The sequence below is a fragment of the Garra rufa genome, chromosome 9 (genome assembly GCF_049309525.1).
Source record: "Garra rufa chromosome 9, GarRuf1.0, whole genome shotgun sequence".
NCBI classification, from domain to species: Eukaryota; Metazoa; Chordata; class Actinopteri; order Cypriniformes; family Cyprinidae; genus Garra; species Garra rufa.
The window spans coordinates 21,020,944-21,045,165 of NC_133369.1; the positions used below are offsets into that span (position 1 = coordinate 21,020,944).

The window sequence follows — 24,222 nt, forward strand, 5'->3', positions numbered from 1 at the left end:
TTTCAAAAAATCCACCTTCAAATCAAAATAGCCGGCTTTCTGTTGGTCTTAGCTAATGAGTTTGATTTAGAAAGTTGTCCAGATTGATGAGAACAATATATGTACAGAGTTTGGTGACTGTAGGAAAAACTAACCCCCCAACTTTTGTCAAAAGATGGCGCTATAGAGTGCCTGCTCCACGCCCATTTATGACCTTTTGCCAGTGTCTAACTATCATTAATATTGATGTGTGTGTTGAGTTTCATGAAATTCTAAGCATGTTATCTGCCTCGAAAAGACAGGAATGTAATTTTAAAGTTTGACACGTTGCCATGGCAACAGCATTTGATTTATCATCGACCCCTTTACATATTCTTATCGGCCGTGTTTTGACATGATTTTGATGAAGTTTAAAGAAAATCGAGTAAAATTAAGAGGCTGATTTCAAAGCATTTTGAAAATGACACGTTTCCTGCTGCCAGTTGGTGGCGCTATAACTTTGACTCATAATAGTCACATTTATGGAATCGGCATCATACAAGGAACAAACTGGTGAAGTTTCATCAGAATCAGGCAATGTGTGCAACAGTTATTAGACACTTCCTGTTTCTCATTTCTTGCCATAACTTTGTCGCCTTGCCACGGCCAAACCGTTCGAGATATCAAAAATCTCCTCGCAATTTAGCGTCCCCAATGCCTTGAGATCATGCTGACCGAGTTTGGTGACAATCCCATGGAATTCCTGGGAGGAGTACGTTAAATTCCAGAGCATGCGCTTTTTAAACAGCCCTAAATATCTCACTTCCTGTTGCGTGGAGCCCATGACATAGAGTACAAAAGTTGTTCAGCTCGATGAGTTCTATATGTGTACCGAGTTTCATATGAGTACGTGCAAGTATGTGTGCGCAGTACATCAAGTTTTCAAACTGTGTTCCAGGGGGCGCTGTAGATGCCCTGAACCACGCCCTGGTCCCAGCCTCTGTGGCGTCCGGACGACGGCAGATTCCAACGTGTGTGCAAATTTTCAAGAGTTTTTGAGTATGTTAAGGCCCCCAAAAGTGCCCCAACGGTTGAAAAAAAAAAAAAATTAAAGCTGCAAGCAGCGATGACCGGGCCCTCGCCGTCTGTGCAGTCGCCATCCCGATAGCATCAGGAAAACGGTGCCCAGTTGGCACATGCATTCACAGTAACCCTTTGGACTAACCCTTACTGTCTCTCCTCCTCTCTGACTCTTTCTCTTACAACCCATCCCCCCTCCTTACACTCAGCCACTTACCACACAAACACACACAGAGAAGAGTGAGATCAGATATGTTTTTTTTATTATTTTCTTTCATTCGTGGAGTTTTATATAATTATGAAATGATCTGTGTTTGATCAGAATGGATAGTTATTTCAAAGAGTTAGGATGCTGCACTTTAAATATATAATAAATCATTGAAATGTAAAAATGAAATTCTAAGCATGATATCTGCCTCAAAAACACAGGAAACAAATATTTGAATCTATTTTTTATTTTTATTTATTTGCCATGGCAACAGCATTTGATGCATCAGGGACGCCTTTATAGACTCTCATCGTTTTTTTTTTTTTTCATTATTCTGATGAAGTATGAAGAAAATCGAGTACATATATATTGTTCGATGTTTGTTCGTGTTTGTTAGTTCATTAACCATTGTTAACAAAAGAGACCCTATTTTAAATAGTTACCATGTTTTATGGTCTACAATCATTTTTAAATTTTATTTTAATAATCTATAAGAATCTGTGAAATAATTATAAACAAATACATTAAAAATAAATACATATTTACTTAGTTGATTTTTTTGGTCTTTTTGTATTTGTTTCTCATTCTAATTAAGTGAACTGAGCAGTATAGTGTCATACTTATAAGATTTTTTGTTCTATCAGTGAGAGTGTATATATGTATTTAAATCATATAACTTTTCCTTAAAAGATAAAAAAAAGATTTTAATGCTCTTTAAGCACCTCTACAAAATAATTATGTATAAGTACACTGACAATACAGTACAAATCAACTGATTCTATGGATTATTGTCATTCTTATACACTGACAATGAGCTAAATAGCATTAGAGGTCAAACGATTCCTTATGTTATGAGGACCTCTAGTGTTCATCCCTGGTATTAGAGCTTTAATCTGACAAATTTATTTGACACTTTTAATGTTTTTGGGGCCTCTGAGCATGATAACATTTTGAAACTACACGTATTTCCTAAGAATTTCTTGTTCTTTATATGTAAAAAGTTTTGATGAGTTAGAATAATGCAATTCAAAGATATATGAAAAAACTCTTCATCTTTTTTATTGTTACTTTCATAAATCACCACATCAACACCGTTCAAGATATCCCAAAGCCGTTCACAATATAGGGAACATTTTCCCAATATTCTGAGGATGACGATAAGAACAAGTAATTCATGATGATAACAAAATGTTATTATTGCTTGCTTTACGTCCACCACTTCTGCTTAAATGTCATTGTTACCTATCTGTTCAATTTGTGTGTGGATATTGTTTTGCAGGTGACACCTGTTATAAGACATCACTTTTAAGCGCTACATAACTAAGAATCAATTAGGAAAACGGTGCCCAGTTGGCACATGCATTCACATTAACCCTCAGCCAGTTTGGATTTAAAGTTTGAATTGAAAGGGTAAAATTTTAAAAATCAACACACAGACACATAAACACTAAATATACAATTTTACCATCCAGTTTCATTTGTTAACATTAACTTTATTAGTTAACATGAACAATAATTAAATAGCATTTATTAATGTTAATTAATATTAACCTAAAAAATACTCATATATAGTTTAAAGGTAAATTAGTATCTTTTAACATAGTGTATGTACTGTGAATTAACATGAACATGAACACAGTTCATGTGGGTTTACAGCAATACACAATAAAGTGCTCAATAAACCCTTCATTCTTTAAAAATATCTTTAAATATCAAGTTGGGTATTGTAATGGGGCGATATATAAATATAACTCATCTTAAAATGGTACAATTTTCAGATGTTTTGAACAGATAACAGCAAAGTTTGTTTTGTTGTCAAAGTTTGTCTTGAAATTGTTAGTGTTTTTTTTATTCAATCTAAAATTTAAATTATGAAAATAAATGTCTATCAATGAAGATAAATCGCTCATGCTAAAAAGTTTTATTTTTCTTAATCTTTTGCTATGTGACTGAATAGGACAAGTTCATGGTATAGTTCAGTAAAAAAATAAATAAACAACTGCAATATACAAAGAATGAAAGAGTTTGTGACCCTTTATATTTTCTTAAAGATCAGACTCTCAAAGTTCAGACATATTTATGCAGATTAAACTACAGCAATGTGTAATGTGCAATGAGCATCTTCCTCAAAGATGTTCTGAAGCAAAACAGCATGTTCCACTGGTCTCTCTCCCTTTCACCCCTCCCCCCTTCAGTCACTCTTAGTGTCAACACAGAAAGTCAGCCCAGTGACAGCAGGTTACTGAGTTCTTATTTTAATTTTCTTTAATTCATAGAAGCGTGATTAGTTATGATATTACCAGCACTTGCTCATGATGATTAGATCTTTGTGTGAAAAAAGTTTTAAAGAGTTTGGATGCTGCACTTTAAAGATATAAAAAATTAGGGTTATGTTTTTTACCACATCTTTAAAAAATCACCACGTCAACACCGTTCAAGATATCCCAAATCCGCTCGCAATTTAACATCTTCAGAATCTTCTCTTCATGTTAAAAAAGTTTGGTGTGAAAAGCTTTTTTTTCTTAGAAGGAGTGTGAATTTGTTTACAGCCTGATTTTTCAAAAAATCCACATTCAAATCAAAATAGCCGGCTTCCTGTTGGTCTTAGCTAATGAGTTTAATTTAGAAAGTTGTCCAGATTGATGAGAACAATATATGTACAGAGTTTGGTGACTGTAGGAAAAACTAACCCCCCAACTTTTGTCAAAAGATGGCGCTATAGAGTGCCTGCTCCACGCCCATTTATGACCTTTTGCCAGTGTCTAACTATCATTAATATTGATGTGTGTGTTGAGTTTCATGAAATTCTAAGCATGTTATCTGCCTCGAAAAGACAGGAATCTAATTTTAAAGTTTGAGACGTTGCCATGGCAACAGCATTTGATTTATCATCGACCCCTTTACATATTCTTATCGGCCGTGTTTTGACATGATTTTGATGAAGTTTAAAGAAAATCAAGTAAAATTAAGAGGCTGATTTCAAAGCATTTTGAAAATGACACGCTTCCTGCTGCCAGTTGGTGGCGCTATAACTATGACTCATAATAGTCACATTTATGGAATCGGCATCATACAACGAACAAACTGGTGAAGTTTCATCAGAATCAGGCAATGTGTACAACAGTTATTAGACACTTCCTGTTTCTCATTTCTCGCCATAACTTTGTCGCCTTGCCACGGCCAAACCGTTCGAGATATCAAAAATCTCCTCGCAATTTAGCGTCCCCAATGTCTTGAGATCATGCTGACCGAGTTTGGTGACAATCCCATGGAATTCCTGGGAGGAGTACGTTAAATTCCAGAGCATGCGCTTTTTAAACAGCCCTAAATATCTCACTTCCTGTTGCGTGGAGCCTATGACATAGAGTACAAAAGTTGTTCAGCTCGATGAGTTCTATATGTGTACCGAGTTTCATATCAATACGTGTAAGTATGTGTGCGCAGTACATCAAGTTTTCAAACTGTGTTCCAGGGGGCGCTGTAGAGGCCCTGGACCACGCCCGGGTCCCAGCCTCTGTGGCGTCCGGACGACGGCAGATTCCAACGTGTGTGCAAATTTTCAAGAGTTTTTGAGTATGTTAAGGCCCCCGAAAGTGCCCCAACGGTTGAAAAAAAAAAAAAAAAAAATAAGAACCCTTAGAAGAACAATAGGGCCTTCGCCCTTTTGGGCTCGGGCCCTAATTAAAGCTGCAAGCAGCGTTGACCGGGCCCTCGCCGTCTGGCAGTCGCCATCCCGATAGCATCAGGAAAACGGTGCCCAGTTGGCACATGCATTCACAATAACCCTTTGGACTAACCCTAACTGTCTCTCCTCCTGTCTGACTCTTTCTCTTACCACCCATCCCACCTCCTTACACTCAGCCACTTACCACACAAACACACACATAGAGTGCAGAGCAGAGTGAGATCAGATTTGTTTTTTAATTTTCTTTCATTCGTGGAGTTTTGTATAATTATGAAATGAACTGTGTTTAATCAGAATGAATAGTTATTTGTATGAAAAAAGTTTCAAAGAGTTAGGATGCTGCACTTTAAATATATAATAAATCATTGAAAATTGAAAATGGAAAATAAAATTCTAGGCACGCTATCTGCCTCAAAAACACAGGAAACAAATATTTGAATGTATTTTGTATTTTTATTTATTTGCCATGGCAACAGCATTTGATGCATCAGGGACGCCTTTACAGACTCTCATCGGCCGAGTTTTTACATCATTCTGATGAAGTTTGAGGAAAAATTCGAGTACAAATATATTGTTCGTTGTTCGTTCGTGTGTTAGTTCATTAACCAATGTTAACAAAAGAGACCCTATTTTAAATAGTTACCATGTTTTATGATCTACATCCATTTTTAAATATTATTTTAATGATCTATAAGCATCTGTGAAATAATTATAAACAAATATATTAAAAATAAATACATATTAACTTAGTTGATGTATTTGTTTCTCATTCTATTTAAGTGAACTGAGCAGTATAGTGTCATACTTATAAGATTTTTTATCCTATCAGTGAGATTGTATATATGTATATAAATCATATAATTTTTCCTTAAAAGATTAAAAAAAGATTTTAATGCTCTTTAAGCACCTATACAAAATAATTATGTAAAAGTACATTGACAGTACAGTCTATATCAACTGATTCTATGGATTATTTTCATTCTTATACACTGAGAATGAGCTAAATAGCATTAGAGGTCAAACGATTCCTTATCTTATGAGGACCTCTAGTGTTCATCCCTGGTATTAGAGCTTTAATCTGACAAATTTATGTGACACTTTTAATGTTTTTGGGGCCTCTGAGCATGATAACATTTTGAAACTACACGTATTTCCTAAGAATTTCTTGTTCTTTATATGTAAAAAGTTTTGATGAGTTAGAATAATGCAATTTAAAGATATATGAAAATAACTCTTCATCTTTTTTATTGTTACTTTCATAAATCACCACATCAACACCGTTCAAGATGTCCCAAATCCGTTCACAATTTAACATCTTCAGTATCTTGGCATCATGTTGACAAAGTTTGGTGTGAACTGTCTGATTCTGCTATGAGTGATATGAATTTATTCACAGCTATATTTAAAAACACAGGAAACAAATGTTAAAGTTTGACATGTTGCCATGGCAACAGCATTTGATGTATCAAGGACCCCTTCACAGATTCTCATAGGCCGTGTTTTGATATTATTCTGATGAAGTTTGAAGCAATTTGAGTAAAATTAAGAGGTTGATTTAAAAGCGTTTTGCAAGCAACACACTTCCTGCTGCCAGTTGGTGGCGCTATAACTTTGACTCATAATAGTCACATCTCTGTGATCGGTATCATACGACGAATAAACTGCTTAAGTTTGGTCAAAATCAGATAAAGTGTGTCAAAATTATTAGACATTTCCTGTTTCTCATTTCTCGCCATAATTTGTCGCCCTGCCACGGCCAAACCGTTCGAGATACCAAAAATCCCCTGGCAATTTTGCATTCCCAATATCTTGAGATCATGCTGACCGAGTTTGGTGGCCATCGGTGGAAAGGTCTAGGAGGAGTATTTCAAATTCCACAGCTTGATTTTTCCAAAAATCCATATTTAAATAAAAATAGCTGACTTCCTGTTGGTCGTAGCTAATGGGTGTAAATTAGAAAGTTGTCCGGCTTGATGAGTCCAATATATGTACCGAGTTTGGTGACTGTAGGACAAAGTAACCCCCCAACTTTTGTCAAAAGGTGGCGCTATGGAGCGCCTGCTCCACGCCCATTTATGGGCTTTTATCAGTGTCTAAATATCATTAATACAGATGTGTGTGTTGAGTTTCATGAAATTCTAAGCATTTTAAGTGGCTCAAAAACACAAAAAACTAAAGTTAAAGTTTGACACGTTGCCATGGCAACATGATAAAAGTTATGGATAACGCCCTTCACAGATTCTTATCGGTCGTGTTTTGACATTATTGGGATGAAGTTTGAAGCAAATTGAGCAAAATTAAGAGGCTGAGTTTAAAGTGTTTCAAAAACGTCACGCTTTCTGCTGCCAGTTGGTGGCGCTATAACTTTGACTCATAATAGTCACATCTCTGTGATCGGCATCAGACGATGAACAAACTGCTGAAGTTTGGTCAAAATCAGACAAAGTATGTCAAAGTTATTAGGCACTTCCTGTTTCTCATTTCTCGCCATAAATTTGTCGCCCCGTCACGGTCAAACCGTTCGAGATATCAAAAATCCCCTGGCAATTTTGAGTCCCCAATGTCTTGAGATCATGCTGACCGAGTTTGGTGGCCATCGGTGGAAAGGCCTAGTAGGAGTATTTCAAATTCCATTGCATGCACTTTTTAGACATCCCTGAATAGCCGACTTCCTGTTTGGCGAAGCACGGACTATGAGTGTGAAATTTGTTCGGCCCGATGAGGTCTATATGTGTATGAATTTTGGTGACTGTAGGTCAACCGTTGTGCGCTCCAGAGCCCTTCAAAAGTCGCAATTTTTAACGCTGTGCCATGCCCCCCCCAGGTGACCCCCCCATGTCAAAGTCTGTCCAGCCCTGATGGCCGCAGGTTCCAATGTGTGTGCAAAGTTTCAAGAGTTTTCGTGTATGTTAAGGCCCCCGAAATCCCCCAAAACATTGAAAAAAAAATAATAATAATAATAATAATAATAATAATCCTTAGAAAAACAATAGGGCCTTCGCCCTTTTGGGCTCGGGCCCTAATTAAAGCTGCGAGCAGCGATGAACGGGCCCTCGCACCCGGGCTCACCGCCGACCGGTTGCTTCAGGAAAACAGCAAACGGTGGGCAGTATGCTTTTAATACAGTAAATGTAGGAGAAATATGTCAAAGTCACTTAAATGTGCCAAACTTGCCGCTGCCAGCTGGTGGCGCTATGCCTATAACTGATTATTGGCATGTAGATGTGTTCAGGCCAGCACTATTATCAAACATATGAAGTTTGGTGCAGATTGACCTTGGTATGTTTGAGTTAGTGAAATATATGAGATATCCTGCTGCCAACAGGTGGCGCTATGATAATATCTGAATATTGGTCTTTAGGTGTCTTCAGGCCAGGACTCTTACCAAACCTGTGAATTTTGTGGCAGATCAGACATTTTCAGGCTAAGTTATAACCACTTCTATGTCTATGCAGAAACATCAAACTTTGTCAGGCCACCACGGACATGGCCTTTAATGAAAACTCAAGATCTTCACAATTTAACATCTCTAAGGCTTCAAGATCAGACTGACCAAATATAATGTTGATTTAACTAAATGCAATCAATGCAAGGACTTCAGATAAATGCCAACTGTGAACCAGTATGCTACAAATGATGATAAGAACATGATTCATGATGATAGCAAAATGTTATTATTGCTTCCTTTACATCCACCACTTCTGCTTAAATGTCATTGTTACCTATCTGTACAATTTTTGTGTGGATATTGCTTTGCTGGTGACTCCTGTTATAAGACATCACTCTTAAGTGCTACATAACTAATAATCAATAAGGAAGATGGTGCCCAGTTGGCACATGCATTCACAGTAATCCTCTGCTAGTTTGGATTTTAAGTTTACAGAATTGAAAGGGTTACACTTTAAAATCAACACACATACACACAAAATATAAAATGTTGCCATCCAGTTTCATTTGTTAAAATTAACTATATTAGTTAACATGACCAATAAATAAATAGCATTTATTAATGTTAATTAATATTAAGCTAAAAAAAGTATTCATATAAAGTTTATGTACTGTGAATTAACATGAACATGAACACAGTTCATGTGGGTGTACAGCAATACACAATAAAGTGCTCTATAAACTCTTCATTCTTTCAAAATATCTTTAAAAATCAAGTTGAGTATTTTAACGGGGTAATATATATATATTTATAACTGATCTTAAAATTATGGTTTTCAGATGTTTTGAAGAGATAACAATAACGTTTGTTTTGTTGTCAAAGTTTGTCATATTTTTTTATTATTATTATTTTATATTCAATAAATAACACTATGTAAATATTGTCTATCAATGAAGATAAATTGATCATGCTAAAAAGTTGTATTTTTTTAAATCTTTTGCTATGTGACTGAATAGGACAAGTTCATGGTACAGTTAAGTAAAAAATAAATAAAAAACAACAACTGCAAAATACGAACAATGAAAGACAAAGTGACCTTTTATATTTTCTCAAAATATCAGACTCTCAAAGATCAGACATATTTATGTAATTAAAATACATATGTGCATTTTTTGTTCAAAGATGGTCTGTAGGATGGCTCTCTACTCTGTCACCCTCTCTGCCTCTCACCCCTCCCCCCTGCAATAATGAGCTTCTCTGTGCCTGACTGAACGCACACACATACTGTAGAGACATTCACCAGAGTGACAGCAGGATTCTGAGTTATTTTTTTAATTTTCTTTAATTCATTGAAGCTTGTATAAAATTTATATTTCCAGCACTTGCTCAGAATGATTAGATCTCTGTGTGAAAAAAGTTTTAAAGAGTTTGGATGCTGCACTTTAAAGATATAAAAAATTAGGGTTATGTTTTTTACTATATCTTTAAAAAATCACCACGTCAACACCGTTCGAGATATCCAAAATCCGCTCGCAATTTAACATCTTCAGAATCTTCTCTTCATGTTAAAAAAGTTTGGTGTGAACAGCTGGTTGTTCTTAGGAGTAGTGTGAATTTGTTTACTACCTGATTTTTCAAAAAATCCACCTTCAAATCAAAATAGCCGGCTTTCTGTTGGTCTTAGCTAATGAGTTTGATTTAGAAAGTTGTCCAGATAGATGAGAACAATATATGTACAGAGTTTGGTGACTGTAGGAAAAACTAACCCCCCAACTTTTGTCAAAAGATGGCGCTATAGAGTGCCTGCTCCACGCCCATTTATGACCTTTTGCCAGTGTCTAACTATCATTAATATTGATGTGTGTGTTGAGTTTCATGAAATTCTAAGCATGTTATCTGCCTCGAAAAGACAGGAATGTAATTTTAAAGTTTGACACGTTGCCATGGCAACAGTATTTGATTTATCATCGACCCCTTTACATATTCTTATCGGCCGTGTTTTGACATGATTTTGATGAAGTTTAAAGAAAATCGAGTAAAATTAAGAGGCTGATTTCAAAGCATTTTGAAAATGACACACTTCCTGCTGCCAGTTGGTGGCGCTATAACTTTGACTCATAATAGTCACATTTATGGAATCGGCATCATACAAGGAACAAACTGGTGAAGTTTCATCAGAATCAGGCAATGTGTGCAACAGTTATTAGACACTTCCTGTTTCTCATTTCTCGCCATAACTTTGTCGCCTTGCCACGGCCAAACCGTTCGAGATATCAAAAATCTCCTCGCAATTTAGCGTCCCCAATGTCTTGAGATCATGCTGACCGAGTTTGGTGACAATCCCATGGAATTCCTGGGAGGAGTACGTTAAATTCCAGAGCATGCGCTTTTTAAACAGCCCTAAATATCTCACTTCCTGTTGCGTGGAGCCCATGACATAGAGTACAAAAGTTGTTCAGCTCGATGAGTTCTATATGTGTACCGAGTTTCATATCAATACGTGCAAGTATGTGTGCGCAGTACATCAAGTTTTCAAACTGTGTTCCAGGGGGCGCTGTAGAGGCCCTGAACCACGCCCGGGTCCCAGCCTCTGTGGCGTCCGGACGACGGCAGATTCCAACGTGTGTGCAAATTTTCAAGAGTTTTTGAGTATGTTAAGGCCCCCAAAAGTGCCCCAACGGTTGAAAAAAAATAAAAAAAAAAAAAAAAAAAAAAAAAAATTAAAGCTGCAAGCAGCGTTGACCGGGCCCTCGCCGTCTGGCAGTCGCCATCCCGATAGCATCAGGAAAACGGTGCCCAGTTGGCACATGCATTCACAATAACCCTTTGGACTAACCCTAACTGTCTCTCCTCCTGTCTGACTCTTTCTCTTACCACCCATCCCACCTCCTTACACTCAGCCACTTACCACACAAACACACACATAGAGTGCAGAGCAGAGTGAGATCAGATTTGTTTTTTAATTTTCTTTCATTCGTGGAGTTTTGTATAATTACGAAATGAACTGTGTTTAATCATAATGAATAGTTATTTGTATGAAAAAAGTTTCAAAGAGTTAGGATGCTGCACTTTAAATATATAATAAATCATTGAAAATTGAAAATGGAAAATAAAATTCTAGGCACGCTATCTGCCTCAAAAACACAGGAAACAAATATTTGAATGTATTTTGTATTTTTATTTATTTGCCATGGCAACAGCATTTGATGCATCAGGGACGCCTTTACAGACTCTCATCGGCCGTGTTTTTACATCATTCTGATGAAGTTTGAAGAAAATCGAGTACAAATATATTGTTCGTTGTTCGTTCGTGTGTTAGTACATTAACCAATGTTAACAAAAGAGACCCTATTTTAAATAGTTACCATGTTTTATGATCTACATCCATTTTTAAATATTATTTTAATGATCTATAAGCATCTGTGAAATAATTATAAACAAATATATTAAAAATAAATACATATTAACTTAGTTGATGTATTTGTTTCTCATTCTAATTAAGTGAACTGAGCAGTATAGTGTCATACTTATAAGATTTTTTATCCTATCAGTGAGATTGTATATATGTATATAAATCATATAATTTTTCCTTAAAAGATTAAAAAAAGATTTTAATGCTCTTTAAGCACCTATACAAAATAATTATGTAAAAGTACATTGACAGTACAGTCTATATCAACTGATTCTATGGATTATTTTCATTCTTATACACTGAGAATGAGCTAAATAGCATTAGAGGTCAAACGATTCCTTATCTTATGAGGACCTCTAGTGTTCATCCCTGGTATTAGAGCTTTAATCTGACAAATTTATGTGACACTTTTAATGTTTTTGGGGCCTCTGAGCATGATAACATTTTGAAACTACACGTATTTCCTAAGAATTTCTTGTTCTTTATATGTAAAAAGTTTTGATGAGTTAGAATAATGCAATTTAAAGATATATGAAAATAACTCTTCATCTTTTTTATTGTTACTTTCATAAATCACCACATCAACACCGTTCAAGATATCCCAAAGCCGTTCACAATTTAACATCTTCAGTATCTTGGCATCATGTTGACAAAGTTTGGTGTGAACTGTCTGATTCTGCTATGAGTGATATGAATTTATTCACAGCTATATTTAAAAAACACAGGAAACAAATGTTAAAGTTTGACATGTTGCCATGGCAACAGCATTTGATGTATCAAGGACCCCTTCACAGATTCTCATCGGCCGTGTTTTGATATTATTCTGATGAAGTTTGAAGCAATTTGAGTAAAATTAAGAGGTTGATTTAAAAGCGTTTTGCAAGCAACACACTTCCTGCTGCCAGTTGGTGGCGCTATAACTTTGACTCATAATAGTCACATCTCTGTGATCGGTATCATACGACGAATAAACTGCTTAAGTTTGGTCAAAATCAGATAAAGTGTGTCAAAATTATTAGACATTTCCTGTTTCTCATTTCTCGCCATAATTTGTCGCCCTGCCACGGCCAAACCGTTCGAGATACCAAAAATCCCCTGGCAATTTTGCATTCCCAATATCTTGAGATCATGCTGACCGAGTTTGGTGGCCATCGGTGGAAAGGTCTAGGAGGAGTATTTCAAATTCCACAGCTTGATTTTTCCAAAAATCCATATTTAAATAAAAATAGCTGACTTCCTGTTGGTCGTAGCTAATGGGTGTAAATTAGAAAGTTGTCCGGCTTGATGAGTCCAATATATGTACCGAGTTTGGTGACTGTAGGACAAAGTAACCCCCCAACTTTTGTCAAAAGGTGGCGCTATGGAGCGCCTGCTCCACGCCCATTTATGGGCTTTTATCAGTGTCTAAATATCATTAATACAGATGTGTGTGTTGAGTTTCATGAAATTCTAAGCATTTTAAGTGGCTCAAAAACACAAAAAACTAAAGTTAAAGTTTGACACGTTGCCATGGCAACATGATAAAAGTTATGGATAACGCCCTTCACAGATTCTTATCGGTCGTGTTTTGACATTATTGGGATGAAGTTTGAAGCAAATTGAGCAAAATTAAGAGGCTGAGTTTAAAGTGTTTCAAAAACGTCACGCTTTCTGCTGCCAGTTGGTGGCGCTATAACTTTGACTCATAATAGTCACATCTCTGTGATCGGCATCAGACGATGAACAAACTGCTGAAGTTTGGTCAAAATCAGACAAAGTATGTCAAAGTTATTAGGCACTTCCTGTTTCTCATTTCTCGCCATAAATTTGTCGCCCCGTCACGGTCAAACCGTTCGAGATATCAAAAATCCCCTGGCAATTTTGCGTCCCCAATGTCTTATGATCATGCTGACCGAGTTTGGTGGCCATCGGTGGAAAGGCCTAGTAGGAGTATTTCAAATTCCATTGCATGCACTTTTTAGACATCCCTGAATAGCCGACTTCCTCTTTGGCGAAGCACGGATTATGAGTGTGAAATTTGTTCGGCCCGATGAGGTCTATATGTGTATGAATTTTGGTGACTGTAGGTCAACCGTTGTGAGCTCCAGAGCCCTTCAAAAGTCGCAATTTTTAACGCTGTGCCATGCCCCCCCCAGGTGACCCCCCCATGTCAAAGTCTGTCCAGCCCTGATGGCCGCAGGTTCCAATGTGTGTGCAAAGTTTCAAGAGTTTTCGTGTATGTTAAGGCCCCCGAAATCCCCCAAAACATTGAAAAAAAAATAATAATAATAATAATAATCCTTAGAAAAACAATAGGGCCTTCGCCCTTTTGGGCTCGGGCCCTAATAAGAATCCTTAGAAGAACAATAGGGCCTTCGCCCTTTTGGGCTCGGGCCCTAATAAAAAAAAAAAAAAAAACAAATAAGAATCCTTAGAAGAACAATAGGGCCTTCGCCCTTTTGGGCTCGGGCCCTAATTAGAGAGCTCTCTAAATCAATATTTACTAGTAATAATTCCAATTAGAGAGCTCTATATAATATATTATATATAATTGAGTTAATTGTAACTAGTAAAAAATGATTTAGAGAGCTCTCTTATTGTTACAAACGGGATGACTGAGAGTGGGGATCCAAATGCAAGGCTTTATTTAGACGAGGTCAGAACAGACAGGGTCGATCACCAGCAAACATCAACAGCAAAGATAATCCAATAGCGTAATCCAAAGAACAAGCGTGGGTCAAAATCCAGGTGAGCAGTCCAAAGGAAACAGGGAAATGAAAACCAGAAACTAGAAAACTACGACTAAGACTAGGGATAAACTGACTATGACTATGACTATGACTAGGAAAACAGGGAAAACAAACAGGGAAAAATGCTCAGTAATGTCCACAAATGTAAATCAATACTTCGCAATGAGTGTGTGTGTGAAGCTGGCTTTTATGGTAGACAAACAGGAAGTAACCATAGAGGCAGCAGAGGGAGCAGCAACAGTCAGTGGGGGTAAGGGCTCCCTCTGCTGGCCTGGCGTAACATAGCCCCCCCCCAAGGAGCGGCTTCCAGACGCTCCAAAAAACAACAGGAGGAAACAGTCCAGGGGAGCGGTGGGGGGGCCAGGAGACTGAGGCAGAACAGGTGGGGCAAAGGCCCTCCAGAGCAGGGCAGGAGATTCAGGAGCCCTCCAGGGCAGGGCTGGAGGCAGAGCAGTCCTTTGAGGTGGAGCAAGAGTCTTAGGAGCCCTCCAGGGCGGAGCAGGAGGCTTAGCGACCCTCTGGGGCAGAGCAGGAAGCGTAGAAGCCCTCCGGGGCGAAGCCGAAGGCGGAGCAAGGGGTTTAGGAGCCCTCCAGGGCGGAGCAGGAGGCGGAGCGGCCCTCCAGGGCAGAGCAGGAGGCGCAGGAGCCCTCCAGGGCGGAGCAGGAGGCGCAGGAACCCTCCAGGGCGGAGCAGGAGGCGCAGGAGCCCTCCAGGGCGGACCAGGAGGCGCAGGAGCCCTCCAGGGCGGAGCAGGAGGCGCAGGAGCCCTCCAGGGCGGAGCAGGAGGCGCAGGAGCCCTCCAGGACGGAACAGGAGGCGCAGGAGCCCTCCAGGGCGGAACAGGAGGCGCAGGAGTCCTCCAGGGCGGAACAGGAGGCGTAGAAGCCCTCCAGGGCGGAACAGGAGGCGCAGGGGCCCTCCAGGGCGGAACAGGAGGCGTAGAAGCCCTCCAGGGCGGAACAGGTGGCCGCATCATGGACTGGGACCTGGGGAGAACAGGGATAGAGGAGGCAGACAGAGCAAGGAGAGAAGTAGAGAGTTCATGGGAGAACGTGGCCTCCATAGCCGTGACCAGGCAGACGAGAACTTCAGGACCGACTTTCGGGGCAGTTCCTGGGCAGACAGAGACTTCTGGAACGGCCCCAAACGCCAAGACAGAGATGACAGGGAACCTAGGCGGTGCAGGCAGAGCAGGGAGTCTTGGCGGGGCAGACAGAGCAAGGAACCTTGGCGGAGCAGACAGGGCAGGGAATTTTGGCGGCGCTGGCAGAGCAGGGAGCACTGGCGATGCGGGCAGAGCGTGAAGCCTTGGCTGAGCGGGCAGAGCGTGAAGCCTTGGCGGAGCGGGCAGAGCGTGAAGCCTTGGCGGAGCGGGCAGAGCGTGAAGCCTTGGCGGTGCTGGCAGAGCGTGAAGCCTTGGCGGAGCGGGCAGGGCGTGAAGCCTTGGCGGAGCGGGCAGAGCGAGAAGCCTTGGCGGTGCTGGCAGAGCGTGAAGCCTTGGCTGAGCGGGCAGAGCGTGAAGTTCCGCTATGGACGCCACCTCCGAAGGAGGTATAGGCGCAGCGGACATGCGTGCAGAAGAGCTCTCCAGAACAAACTTGTGGGCAGACTCATGGGCAGAAGAGGCCACTGGGACACAGTGTGCAGCCCACACACTCAAAATGGCGATAGCCATAACAGGTAGCACAGTTGGCGGAGGAATGCCCTCCGGGTCATTTGGCGTGGGGCTTGGGAGCGTTGGCTCTGTGGGACTTGGGAGCGTTGGCTCTGCATGGCTTGGGAGCGTTGGCTCTGCATGGCTTGGGAGCGTTGGCTCTGCATGGCTTGGGAGCGTTGGCTCTGCATGGCTTAGGTGCGTTGGCTCTGCATGGCTTGGGAGCGTTGGCTCTGTATGGCTTGGGAGCGTTGGCTCTGTCTGGCTTGAGAGTGAAGGCTCTGGATGCTCAGGGGAGATGTGACTTGGCAGTGAAGGAGTAGCTATGACCTGACTCTTCATGACAGGAGCAGCAGTGACTTGATTTGGCGTGAGAGGGACAGCTGTGGCTTGGCTTGGCTCGGAGGGAACAGCTGCTTGACTTGGCCTGACAGGAACAGCAGCTGTATCTTGACTTGTCCTGGCAGGAACAGTGACTGTGACGTGACTCGACTCGGCAGGGACAGCAGCTGTAACTTGATTTGGCGTGACAGGGACAGCTGTGGTTTGGCCTGGCTCGGAGGGAACAGCTGCTTGACTTGGCTCTGAAGAAACGACTGCTGCGACATGATTTGGCCTGACAGGAACAGCAGCTGTATCTTGACTTGTCCTGGCAGGGACAGTGATTGTGACGTGACTTGACTTGGTAGGAACGGCAGCTGGTGCAGGTTCGAGAGAAGCAGATATGACGTTCACAGGCAATGGCTTGGTTGACGTGGCGTGAGCAGACGCTGGCTTGGTTGACGTGGCGCTAGCAGATGCTGGCTCGGCTGACAGTAAGGGACCAGCTGAACGAGCCGACCGCAGTGGTGGGTCCTCCAAGCTAGACATTAGTCTCTGATACGTCCTGGAAGGGTGTGAGTCTGGCGCTGTAGCCACCCTGTTAATAACAGACTCAGGTATGGCGGCCATCTTGCGTACAGGTTCAGGCGTGGCGGCCATTTTGTGTGCAAGCACGGGCGTGGCGGTCATCTTGGGTGCAGGCTCTGGCGTGGCGGCCATCTTTGCAGCAGGCTCTGGCGTGGCGGCCATCTTTGCAGCAGGCTCTGGTGTGGCGGCCATTTTTGCAGCAGGCTCTGGCGTGGCGGCCATCTTTGCAGCAGGCTCTGGCGTGGCGGCCATCTTAGCAGCAGGCTCTGGCGTGGCGGGCATCTTCGCAGCAGGCTCTGGCGTGGTGGCCATTCTGACCGGGAACTCAGGAACGGGAGCCATCTTATGAACGTGCTTTGGAACGGCGGCCATCTTGTGAGCAGGGTCTGGAAGAGCGGCCATTTTGCGAACAGGATCAGGAAGGGCGGCCATCTTGGGTGCAGACTCAGGAAAGGTGGCCATCTTATGAGCTGACTCGGGAAGGACAGCCATCTTGGAAACAGGCTTTGGGACAGCGGCCATCTTGTGAACTGGCTTGGGGGTGGCAGCCATCTTGTGAACCGGCTTGGGAATGGCGGCCATCTTGTGATCGGGTCTTGGGGTGGCAGCCATCTTGTGAGATAAGTCAGACGTGGTAGATTTCTTGTGAGCTGGGTCCAATCGGGTGACCATCTTGAATGCGGACTCAGGAAGGATGGTCATTCCGAAAGCTGATTCGGGAAAGGCGGCCATTTTGTGAACGGGCTCCTGAAAGGCAGACATCTTGTGCTTGGGCTCGAAGCTAGCAGACCTCTTGTGCTGTGGCTCGAAGCTAGCAGACATCTTGTGCTGTGGCTCGAAGCTAGCTGACATCTTGTGCTGTGGCTCGAAGCTAGCAGACATCTTGCGCTGTGGCTTTGGGCTAGCAGACATCTTGTGCTGTGGTTCTGAGCTAACAGACATCCTGTGCTGAGGCCCTTCTAGTACTCCCACAGTGAACGGAGATCCACAATGCGACAACACAAAGTCAATAAACTGTGCGAGGGTCCAACTAGGGTCCTCATCGGGTAAATTGTAACCGATATCTGTGTCCAACCCACTCCAAAAACACTCCTTCATTAAGGTCTCATCGTAAGGTGCCAGATAACAATAAGCAATGAAATCCCTCACATAATGCTCGATGGGACGGCCATTTTGAAAGATGGAGCAGAGCAGACTTACGGGGTTGGACAAACTTCCTGTTGAATCCATTCTTGATGGTTGTTCTGCTGGTGGTGAATAAAGCCGCTGGATCCGGGTGTGGCGAAGTATTCTGTTACAAACGGGATGACTGAGAGTGGGGATCCAAATGCAAGGCTTTATTTAGACGAGGTCAGAACAGACAGGGTCGATCACCAGCAAACATCAACAGCAAAGATAATCCAATAGCGTAATCCAAAGAACAAGCGTGGGTCAAAATCCAGGTGAGCAGTCCAAAGGAAACAGGGAAATGAAAACCAGAAACTAGAAAACTACGACTAAGACTAGGGATAAACTGACTATGACTATGACTATGACTAGGAAAACAGGGAAAACAAACAGGGAAAAATGCTCAGTAATGTCCACAAATGTAAATCAATACTTCGCAATGAGTGTGTGTGTGAAGCTGGCTTTTATGGTAGACAAACAGGAAGTAACCATAGAGGCAGCAGAGGGAGCAGCAACAGTCAGTGGGGGTAAGGGCTCCCTCTGCTGGCCTGGCGTAACACTTATTGTAATTCTTACTAGTAAAAATTATGTTGTAGAGGTCTGTAATTTAAAATGAATGGAAGTCAGTGGAGACATATGACTAGTAAAAATTTATTTGTAGAGCTCTCTAATTGGAATTGTTACTAGTAAGAATTGAATTAGAGATCTCTGTAATTGGAATTGTTACTAGTAAGAATTGAATTATAGAGCTCTCTAATTGTAATTGTAACTAGTAAAAAATGATTTAGAGAGCTCTCTTATTGGCATTGTTACTAGTAGGAATTGAATTATAGAGCTCTCTAATTGAATTGTTACTAGTAAAAATGCAATTACGACGAGTAACACACAGTACATTTTAGGCTAAAACAGCTTGCCATAGTAGAAGGTAACGAGTTGTTGAGTTGTTCATAGAATATCAAATGTAAAAAAAAAAAATCAACTATTAGATGAAAAGCTTAAAAATTTGAAATGTTGCATTGGCTACTACACTACCTGTCAAACGTTTTTTGAACTAAGATTTTTAATGTTTTTTAAAGAAGTCGGTAACACTTTATAATAACTACACACTGTGAGTCATTAGTTAAGCATTGGTAAATAGTTAATTAATCATTTATAAAGCATTATTCCTACATTAATAGACATGCTTATAAAACAAGAATAAAGCATTTATAGCTGTATTTATAAACTGCTTACAAATGTCTATTAATGTAGGAATAAAGCTTTATAAATGATTAATTAACTTTTTACCAATGCTTAACTAATGATTCATAGTGTGTAGTTATTATAAAGTGTTACCAAGAAGCCTCTTTTGCTCAACAAGCCTGCATTTATTTGATCCAAAGTACAGCAAAAACCATAAAATTTGGAAATATTTTTTACTATTTAAAATAAATGTTTTCTATTTAAATATATTTTAAAATGTAATTTATTCCTGTGATTTCAAAGTTGATTTGACATGATGCTTCGGAAATCATTCTAATATTCTGATCTGCTGCTCAAAAAACATTTATTATTATTAATTTCTAGAATTTCTTTCCAATAAATAAATAAATTAAATAAATAAATAAATTATAGTGACTCCAGGCTTTTGAATGGTATAGTGTATAATGTTACAAAAGCTTTTTATTTCAGACAAATGCTGATCTTTGGATCTTTCTATTCATGAAAAAATGTACTCAACTGTTTTAAATATTGATTATAATAATAATAATAAAAAAAGTTTCTTGAACAGCAAATCAGCATATTAGAATGATTTTTGAAGGATCATATGACACTGAAGACTGGAGTAATGATGGTGAAAATTTGCTTTGATCACAGGAATAAATTACATTTTAAAATATATTCAAATAGAAAACAGTTATTTTAAATAGTAAAAATATTTTAAAATTGTACTGTTTTGCTGTACTTTGGATCAAATAAATGCAGGCTTGGTGAGCAGAAGAGACTGCTTTAAAAAACATTTAAAAAATCTCACTATTCAAAAACCTTTGACTTGTAGTGTTACTGAAATAAATTTAATTTCAAGTACTGAAATTACTAAAACTAACAATAACGTGGTATTTTTTTTAAAGAGTTGTAAAATGCAGAGTTCATCACTGTCACTTGTTAATCAGCCGTCCAATCACAGTAGAGTATTTAAAACAAGGAGCAAGCACTTTATATAGTCTCAACATTTTTAAACAACAATTTTAAAAAATCAGATACTAGTTACACTTCGGCGGATATTCTGTATTATAGCAGCTAAAAACTCTGCGCCTCAGAAGTATATAAAGTATATAAATAATATTAAAATAAGACAGGACTGCATTACTTGTATGTGAAGAAATGTGTAAAATCAGATAAGAAATAAATAGAGATGCTTTAGAAACCTTAGCTGTGCAAACTCTGATTAAAAGAAAGCATAAACTAAAAGGCATAGAGTTCAGAAGAGAGCAGATGCAGAGAGAGGAGAAGGGGAAAAGAAAACAAGAGGAAAAAGTAAAGGGAGAAAATGGGGCCCAATAAAAATATGCGCAGCAACACTAACAGATGACAACACGCTCAGAAATGAAGCCAGAACACTCACAGTCTCTCCTTATGAGACTGTGTGCACTTTTCGGGTATTGGATGACTTCTAAGTATACTTATACTTATTATAATCAACATTGCACTTCCTTTGTCCACCATCTTGTATTTATTTTTTAACATAGCTTGTTGCAAAGCATTATGAGATTTTTACATTAGAATTTAGCATAAAAACTGCTTTCATGTCAGTTTTTGCACTTAAATGCTGCACTTTTTGGTTGTTTTTGAATTTCAGAATGAGAAGGACAGAAAGTGTAACGCATTACTCACAGCTGGAACAGTCTTCTCCACGCCAGCCACTCTCACATTGGCAGCGATCAGGTGCTACACATCGGCCATGGACACACTCCTTAGTGCAACGTGCTATACACACACACACACACACACACACACACACACACACATAGAGCAATAAGGAAAAAATAAACAGAGAGAGAGAGAGAGATGAAAAATACAAAACAAACCATTCAAAACCATTAAGGTTAAAACGCCAATTTGATACTCACGAACACATTTATTTCTGCTCTCGTAAAAGCCACGACAGCACTGATATCTCCTCCTATAGTCCATTTTCACCACCTGCCTATAAAGTGTTTTATAGGTGATCCTGGAGAGCAAATGATAGAAAAAAGAAAGAGTTTAATAACCTCCATTTTAACCATGGAAAAATACACAGTCTGAATGCAAGACCACACAATATTCATCATTTCATTAGCACAAATCAGCTGTAGTTGGAATATAAGGACTTCTGATTCAGTAGTTGTCTTGGATCAACTTCTGGCACCTTTTTTACAGAAAGTATAATATTTAGAGATGTATTAAACATTCGGTACCTTTCCCGTTCGCCTTATTTCAGATTAAACTTAAAAAGGCCTTTGGGAACGGCCGTAAGACCGGCAGGGAGAGTGAGTTTTCGTGCCAGCATTATAATAAAGGGAGCGTGTGTGAACGCCAGCATCACAATTACTTGGATTCAAAGCAATTTTAAAGCTCCACTGCCAAACCAAACAATCCCTCCAGTGACCAAAGCTGAAGGCCGAAAACTTCTGCAGCTCCGTATGAAAGAATTCATGCTGCGTTTAGTCTAAGTCAGCTCTGTGTAACTGTGTGTTACTGCATGAGTGCATGTGTGTTTGTCGGTGTATGTCACCTGTGACGTGTGCATTTGTTAGCGTTCCAGGGTTCAAAGCAGGTCTCTTCATACTTCACTTGGTCGAAAGGTTGAGTATATGATTCCTTCACTGAAGTGGTGAAACTAGAAAGAAACAAAGATAACAACGTAATGTATAACACAATAATTGCTGGAACAGTCCCCGTAGAGTGTTTTGCTCAAGGGTATTATAGAGCTGCCCAGTTTGTAGTGGTAAAACCGAGAAGAGAATTCACTGTTTTCAAGCCATGGGTTCCTCAGGAGTTTATAATGAGCTTTTGGAATGACAGTTTTGGATTTATGAGTAAAATAAGGTCTGTGGTTAAGATTACTTGAAAAGGCTGTCACATTTGTTTTCCTACATCATAAATGGGATTCTCGAAAATGTAGAATTTCTGATTTAAAAAATGTTTAAAGGGATAGTTCACCCAAAAATGATTAGTTACTCACCCTCATGTTGTTCAAAAGCCGTTATACTTTTGTTCATCTTCGGAACACAAATTAAGATATTTTTGATGAAGTCCAACAGCTTTCTGACCTTGCATAGTCAGCAATACAACTGAAACTTTCAAGGCCCAGAAAGATAGTAAGGACACTGTTAAACAGTTGACAGTGGTTCAACTGTAATTTGGTTTGTGGAAATTGTTGAATAAAATCATTATTTTTGTTTTCGTCGCACACACAACTCATAGCTTTATAAAATTATGAACCACTCATGTCACATGGACTATTTTATCAATGTCCTTACTACCTTTCAGAGTCAGAAAGCTGTTGGATTTCATCAAAAATATCTTGATTTGTGTTCCGAAGATGAACGATGTTTGGAACGACATGAGGCTGAGTAATTAAAGTTTTCATCACTAGAGGGTGCATATTCAAAACAAACAGAGCGTAGTTTGATGACCCCTGATTGAGTGTGGAATCATGGGAGTTGTTGTCTTCATCCCCACAGTTGATGCAATCCGTCGGGACTCGGGCAGAAATCATGTCCATGGGTGAGCTAATGTATTGTAATTAAGGACACTATAGTATGAAGTAGGGCTGCAACTAACGACTATTTTAATAGTCGACTAGTCACCGACTATTGAAACGATTAGTCGACTAATCGGATAATTATTCAATTTTTCTCAAATTTAGCATGAGATTGCTTTAATTATGTGGAAAATTATAGTAAATACAAGAAAGAAGGGGGTACTTCAATGAAAAATGCATATTTTATTGAACTTTGCTGCTGATAGGCCAATTCATACTAAAAGTAAATAAAAATGCCCTGTCTAAAACCATTTAGGCACAGTAATCGGTCAGTACAGACATAAATGCATAAATTAAGAAACTCTATAATCTTTTTAAAGGACAGGCACATTTGTTTTATAAGAAAAAATAAATTAAAATCAAGTAAACATTTTCTTCCTGTAAACCAGGGGCAGGCACATCAGCAGCAATAATACCGTAAACAAACATGTATATCCAAAACAAAACGTATTGGCTTCCATGTTATTTAAATCTTACCGAGGCCAGCCAAACTGGTTTCATTTAACTGTCCGACGTGCTTTCTCTTTAAATGTTCGTGCATCACAGAGGTGCTGCCGTGATGCGCAAGGACTGCTTTACAAACCATGCAGGTAATCTTTTTATTCGCCGTAGCAGGCTAAAATGCTCCCAAACTTTATGCCTGTTTCACACATACTCAGTCTGCAGTGCGTCTACAGTCCGTGTGCGTTACGTATGCGGTGCAGAAGCAGCACGGACTCGTTTTGCGCTCACACAGAACGCGTTTACAGTCCGTACATTGGTGTAACATGGGTGTGGAAAAAAAAACGCACTGCAGACGGAGTATGTGTGAAACGGGCGTGTTTTGGTACGCGCAGCTGCTGCATTCAGTGCATTGGACGCCGCCATTTCTGTATGTTATCGCTCAGCATAGAAGCTAATGCCTATGTGCGACTCTCGGCAGAGAGATGCCTCACTCGGTCGGAGAAAACATGTCTGGCGACAACATCGACAATGAAATTCATTGTCGACTATTTCTATTATCGATTTTTGTCGACAACGTCGACGAATCGTTGCAGCCCTAGTATGAAGCAGGGTGAGGCTGAAAGTCGTGGAAGGGAAACGAGAACGTTGGAGCAATTTCTAATGAAAGATGAGTGCAATACACGTATCAAAAGCAGTGGAGCTTTTATTATGCCACAGTCGACAGTTTCTACTTCTTCCGGTCATGCGTATGTAGAAAAAGCAGCGCTGTTTTATCATACTAGAGACATTTGAATGTGTTGA

The 24,222-nt window shown here is 39.9% G+C and overlaps 1 protein-coding gene across 1 annotated transcript in view; it reads right to left on the reverse strand.

Annotated features, from left to right (window-relative positions):
• pear1 (platelet endothelial aggregation receptor 1) overlaps positions 1-24,222 on the reverse strand; it is an 85,178-nt gene that overhangs the window by 27,491 nt on the left and 33,465 nt on the right. The window contains exons 3-5 of the mRNA XM_073846746.1: positions 21,946-22,050; positions 21,302-21,402; positions 21,066-21,158 (exon numbers count right to left, since the gene is read on the reverse strand). Of these exons, the coding sequence (XP_073702847.1) occupies positions 21,066-21,158; positions 21,302-21,402; positions 21,946-22,050 (299 nt within the window). The remainder of the gene's footprint in view (positions 1-21,065; positions 21,159-21,301; positions 21,403-21,945; positions 22,051-24,222) is intronic.